The sequence below is a fragment of the Cibotium barometz genome, chromosome 28 (genome assembly GCF_041138505.1).
Source record: "Cibotium barometz isolate CiBa-2024 chromosome 28, ASM4113850v1, whole genome shotgun sequence".
Taxonomy (NCBI): domain Eukaryota; kingdom Viridiplantae; phylum Streptophyta; class Polypodiopsida; order Cyatheales; family Cibotiaceae; genus Cibotium; species Cibotium barometz.
Window position 1 is genome coordinate 46,136,983 of NC_141073.1, and position 6,352 is coordinate 46,143,334.

A 6,352-nucleotide genomic window follows, 5' to 3' on the forward strand; every position below is an offset into this window, starting at 1 on the left:
AAGCTTGTAGGACCTCATGTCATATGACCCCTACTACACAAATGGTGCACGACCACTAATAATTCACTACTATGGCCAACAATCAACTGTATGTAATGTCCTCGTTGGTTAAAGCCTAGTAAAGCTTCTCTCTTGTACTACTTATGTCATGCTACTTTTGATGGTGTTTATAGATAAAATCAAAGGTAATATGTAGAGTGCTCCAACAAGAAATAATAGCCAATACCTCCCTATTTATTTTCTTTTTGTTAAATATGATGCTTGCCTGATTGATATGCAATGTGCATACCAATGTTAAAAAAGAATGTGCATACCAATGTTAAAAAAGAATGTGCATACCAATGTGCGATTGATATGCAATGTGCATACCAATGTTAAAAAAGAAAGCAAAACATAAGGTTGATAGGGACTTACCATTACTATGTTTCAGAAATTAAAAAAGCAAACACACTGTAATGTTAATGGTATGTTTCAAAAATAAAGAAAGCAAAATATTGACAAGGATGGACATAGCTATGTTTCAAAAAGAAAAAAAGCAAACACGTTACACAGTGTTGTTGACAGGCAAACACAACAACAGGCAAACATCACATAAGCTTTTGAATAAGAATTAGAATTTAGGAGAAATAAGAGCAATGTACCTAGCAAGGTCGAGACTCGAGGGCGCCTGGCAACAAAGGTGCACATGTTGAGAGTTGAGACGGAGGTGGGGACTCTGGGTAGATCGTAGAATACAGGAGGGTGAGGGCTGAGGTCATACGCAGCTTGCAGAGAAATAGAGGGCGCCTGGCAAGGGTGGACTTTGGGTAGATCGTAGAATACAGGAGGGTGAGGGCTGAGGTCATGCGCAGCTTGCAGAGAAATAGAGGGAAAGAGATCGCAAGCTTGATGGCGCTCTTTTACGTATGGGCTGGGTTTTCAAATTGCATCGTTTCACAAAGATGAAGTTAAATTAAATTAATGAATTCAAACTTCAAAGCCAAACTGCCCGGCTAGAAGTTCCATATATATATATATATATATATATATCTTAATGGTAATTATTCCAAAAATATAAGTTACCAAATGGTAACTTATTTGAAACCTTGAGTTACCATTATGTAACTCGATCCCCAAGCCAAGTTACCAAATGGTAACCCCAATTGGAGCTAGGGTTACAATTGGTCTTTGGTTACAAGGTGGTTACCAAATTTATGCAGTGCTGCCGTTGCGAGAACGGCACGATGCGTTTTACGAGGCAAAAGACCCAAGCGTGCCTTGGAAGACACCTCTTGTCCCTCTTCTTGTAAGAGGCCGATAGAGTGATCATGTACGATGATGATGATGATGATGAATGGGGCGCGCGCAGGAAAATATATGGTATTGGCGATCATTCTGGTAATTTTGGGGGCAGTGAGGAGTGTGGAGGCCTTAATGGGTTGGCCTTGGGGATCCGCATCATCCAAACAAGCACCAACTTCAGCTGGAGGAAGAGGGCGTTCAAATTATTATGCAGGACAGCAGCGGCACAGGGCTGCCTTCGAGAGCGTAACCGCCGGCTCGTTTCTCACCCACCGCCCCCTCATCAAGGAAGCCCAGCACATGCTCACCGTCCAATCATCCATCGGCGATCAGGTCGACAATATAAACGACTTGGATGTCTCGTGCTGGCAGATAGCATACAAGAAGCTCTTCTCCAGCTGTCGAGAGATCCTACAAGACGAAGAGAAGAAATGCCGCCTTGCTTACGAGTTCACACAGTGCTTCTTGACCATGACCGGCTGGCCTTCCCCTCAACGTTGCCCGGATAATAAGCCGGTCAAGGCTTGCACTGAGAAGTTCGACCAGCACACGCATGAGGTCTACTTGGCTTTCTTTGTGGATTCGGTGGCCATGTGCCATCACCTGCAGTACGTTAAGAACTAGGGCTCTCCATTATCTTGCATTTAAATGCAAAGTCAGTTACTCTTGATTAACATCTGATAAACCTGCTAATTATAAAGGGTGATTAACTGGCCTTCCCCAGGAGTGAAGCCTTCCAACAGGAGACGGACCAAGTGATTAACGAGTTAAAACAGTCAGGGCATTGGATAGTGGACAAGATGAAGGAGGTGGAAGGCCTATCCCATCAGATCCTCGACGACGCATTGGAGCAATCGGAGAAGGTGCAAGAGAAGCTTGCCACAGTGGAAGCCCATTCGGAGTTACTCTTGCAACAGCGTAGCCAATTGGAGGGCTTGCTCAACAACACACTAGGAACCGTCGAGGCCGTCTACAACAACTCGGACCAGGTGATGAACATGCAGATGCAGCTCAAAGACATCCATGAGGAGATGAACTCTGCATTGCATGCGGGTATGAAAGGGCTTGACGAGGCTGCCCAGCACACCCACCAAAAACTCAACGATATATCCCAAGGGCAGGAAGAGATAGCCAACCAGCAAGTCAGGCTGGCGGATGCCCTCGCCGATAATATCCAAAGGCTCAAAGAGAGTGCCTTACAGAGCCTTGATGAACTCAAGCAGTCCCAATCTATAGCCATGGAAGAGACAAGGTAGTTTATACTGTTTAGCTCCCGTCGACGTTAGAATTATTCATTATATATATATAGATATGTATATTTGCCTCTATTAAACTCCTAAAACTCTCATATAGCGAGACAAAGGCATGTGAAATATAGAATTTCTATTGGGCATCAATATAACATATCACGTAGAGTTCGCAATTTTTGGACTATTATGCGATCAATTACCCTCTTTCAGGTCGTCCTTGAAAGGTCTCTCTGAGGGTGCCCGAAGAGCCCAAGTGAGCTTTGAGATATGGAGGTTGGAATTGGACCAGAAAAACCAACTTTTGCTCAAGGGATCCGAAGACATGCTCAGTGCCCAGGTACTAACCTAAGGTAGTTTATTTTAATTTTCGTCTGCACATAAGTGAAGCCTTGTAGTGGAGTTAGACAAGTTAAGGGCTAAATTCTACTTTTAGTGCCACAATTTCAAATTTATTTTTATTTAACTCAAGCTAAGCTACAAGTTTCTTTTCATTAAATGGATACGAATTACTAAACTCAAGCTAAGCTACAAGTTTCTTTTCATTAAATGGATACGAATTACTAACCTAAGGTTAGACAATGAAATGCTTCATCATGCATAAATAAACACTAATTAGATAAAGATCTGGTGCAAGTGCAGGAAGCCTTTGTGTCCAAACAAGGCTCCATCTTGTCCACCTTGGATCGCCTCTTTTCTCTGTATGACAGCATTCTCTACGAGTCCAGAGCCCTCAAGATGTTCTTGTTCTACGCAACTTCTCTAGTGTTTGTTCACGTCCTCACCAGCGCCAAGCAGACCAACAATGCGAGGGCCCTCTTGTATACAGGCGAGTAATCTGATGTAATAAAGAGCACATTGTCGAAATCAAACACGTCTTTGATTTATAACGTCTCGATGGTAAATGGCAGGGCTTTGCATATCCATGGCTACCGAGCTGTACCTTATGAGAGCGTATGGCAACGTTTTGAAGGATCAACAATGGATACAGACTCGTTCATACTGGACCAGGGCAGCATTTGGAGCTTTCGCAGTTATGGTGATCATCTACTTCATTTTCACATACAGGTGGGCTGTTTTCTGCATGAAGCTATCAAGTATTCCATTCACTCAATCAGACACACACACACACACACAAAATCCAAGCTGTGAAATGAACGTTGAAGGGCCAGCCTGAGTGAACTCACAAATTTCCTGCAGAGACATTACCTGGAGAAACCATGAGCTACTTCTAGAAATCAATCAGAAGTTAAGCGAATCTTCGGCTCAGCATGTAATGCCCTTTGGCAATTACTACTCTACATTAGGAGAAGACAGTGATACTTTGCCCAAGAATATAAGCTCAACATCAACGTCCTTCTCCTTCCCACCCACAAAATCATGTTCTTTGAATCAAGCCCTTGCCTCCAAGATCCTTCATCGAGTACACAAATTCATGAGTAAGGCTTCACGTTTTTGCATGGTCAAAGTAGACAACATTGCTGCTGTTCAAATACATTTCTAAACTAATTCTATGGTGGTCATAGCAGGAAGACGTCAAACAGGCAGAAAAAAGGGCAACAAGAAGCCCAAACCCAATGATGCTTTAGAGGTGTGGATGGCATCGCGTGGCCTGGACACTGCAGTGCTAGATCACCATTCCGACAGCTCCGATGAGGACGATGACCCCGATTTCGAGTGCCCCAGGACGTCCATCAATGACCATCAAAATCGCTACTTTCTCCGCTCACAATGCCATGAAAGGTCCGCCGTTCTACTGCCTTATGTGTGTTTGAAAACATCCCCACCCTAGGTGGGATTTCTATCCTGAGGTGGGATTTCTATCCAAAGGGACTTGGTGCCTTGAGGGTATGCTGCCTTATAATTCGGGGCGGGCAGCATACCCTCAAGGCACCAAGTCCCTTTGGATAGAAATCCCACCTCAGAGCACCCCTCACCACTATATATATATATATATAGAGAGAGAGAGAGAGAGAGAGAGAGAGCGCAAACTAATAAAGAGTAATTTTGATGTTTTCTTTCATGTAGGTTTCAATGTACATCTCAAGTGCGAAGTTGCGAATATGTGCGAAGTTGCGAACATATTCATAAACCAACTCCATTCTAGATTGGTTTCATTGGTAATACCATTCTATATCTATACGTAATGTCTATATAGCAGGACTCAAATTCTAAGGATAACCCATTCTTTCATTCTTGGTTTTTATCTTAGAAAGACATACTAAAGTTGGCTTTTATCTTAGAAGGACATACTAAAGGAATTTTCAAAATTAAGCTTCTTCTTTTTTTATCACCCCGTTATGTTTGCCTTGAGTAATGGCTTGGAAGGCTTTAAATTTGAGGGGTGGTTTACTTTAATCTTGATTCTTGTTCTATTTTTCTAGTTGCCTATGCAATTTGTTGCTCGGTATAGATTACACCTTCTTTAAAGTAAAGACTCATACTCTCTTCTTGTTGGAAATCAAGAGACATTCAATTTTTACACCTAACCGTGGCCTAATAATTTTTGTGAGTTAACCACAATATGCATGCATGATCGCCAATTAATCACCTCAGGGGCACACTTACTAGAAGAGGAAAATTAGATTACAAGGAGTGACCAAACTTGTCATTCGGCATTTAGTAATATGTAGATTCATGTGTGTGTGTGTAGAATGTGTCCCTAACTAAGATATCTGTAGTTCAAGTCTCTTTCCTTACCCTCTTATGTCATTGTATGGGTCATTATATGGTTGGTTTGTTTGGGAAAAACTCTCTCTCTCTCTCTCTCTCTCTCTCTCTCTCTCTCTCTCTCTCACTCTCCAAGAGAGGAAGGATAAGGCGAGACTATGCTTCGCACCAAAAATCAAAGAACTTTGCAAGTACATGATTGCATGTGTTGGAGCTATTTCGTGTGTGTGCGCATGCGTGCGAGTGGTTTTTGAGAGACGAAGGACGGGAGGAAGGGAGAAAGAGGGAGAACTAGGGGCCTACTTGTGGAGCATAAACATGCAAAAGTGAAGATTGTAAGATTACATCTCCTAATCTAAGGCATCTCTTATTTATGCCACACATATCTCCTTTTTCATCCAAGAAAAGCTTAAAAAATAATTGTGTAAAGCTAAGAGCACATCCAAAAATATATGCATAAAAGATATTTTTTATATTAAAAGAGTGATTTTTATCATAAATGATTTTTATGATGATAAAAGTGTGACTTTCATCAGAATTAGATTTTATGCATAAATAGATGTATATAGAATGATTATATTTAAATAAGGGTTCTCTTAATCCTCTGTTTAATTTTTACAAAAATTGAAAAAATGAATAAGTAGATAATCTGTGAGAAGAAATGCTATCGTTTCATATTCACTAAGATGGTAATGAGAAAATTCAATTAAACTATCAAAGTCAGAGATCGAGATAAATGATTATTTTATTCCTCATAAGAAATTCATGTTTTTAGAAATTTGTAAGTAAATATTCATCAAACGAAATTTAGAAAAAGAGAAATTGAAATAGTACCTTTCGAGAAAGATAGTTTAGGAAGAACCTTTTGAGAAAGATAGTTTAGGAAGAACCTTTCGAGACCCAAACTCTGATTTAGACTATTGACCAAGACCTAGTTCGGACAGAGATATGTGTACATGGGTACACAGATGCTGATTGGGCTAGTAGTATCTCAGATAGGAGATCTACTAGTGGCTTCATGTTTTCTTTGGGGAGTGCTACTGTGACTTGGAGTAGCAAGAAGCAGCCTACGGTTGCTCTATCCACCAGTACAGAGGCCGAGTACAGAGGTGCTGCTATAGCAGCATGTGAGGTAGCTTGGTTGAGAAAGCTAC

At 41.3% G+C, this 6,352-nt stretch overlaps 1 protein-coding gene across 1 annotated transcript; it reads left to right on the forward strand.

The window, feature by feature from the left end:
* Positions 1–1,271: 1,271 nt before the first annotated feature.
* Positions 1,272–4,780, forward strand: LOC147622861 (protein GAMETE EXPRESSED 1-like). Its single transcript, XM_086822714.1, has 8 exons — positions 1,272–1,889; positions 2,006–2,533; positions 2,742–2,868; positions 3,171–3,357; positions 3,440–3,596; positions 3,729–3,967; positions 4,058–4,271; positions 4,557–4,780. Exons 1-8 carry the CDS (start codon positions 1,315–1,317, stop codon positions 4,633–4,635), a joined length of 2,106 nt encoding a protein of 701 aa, XP_086678840.1. The 5' UTR covers positions 1,272–1,314; the 3' UTR covers positions 4,636–4,780.
* Positions 4,781–6,352: the final 1,572 nt, after the last annotated feature.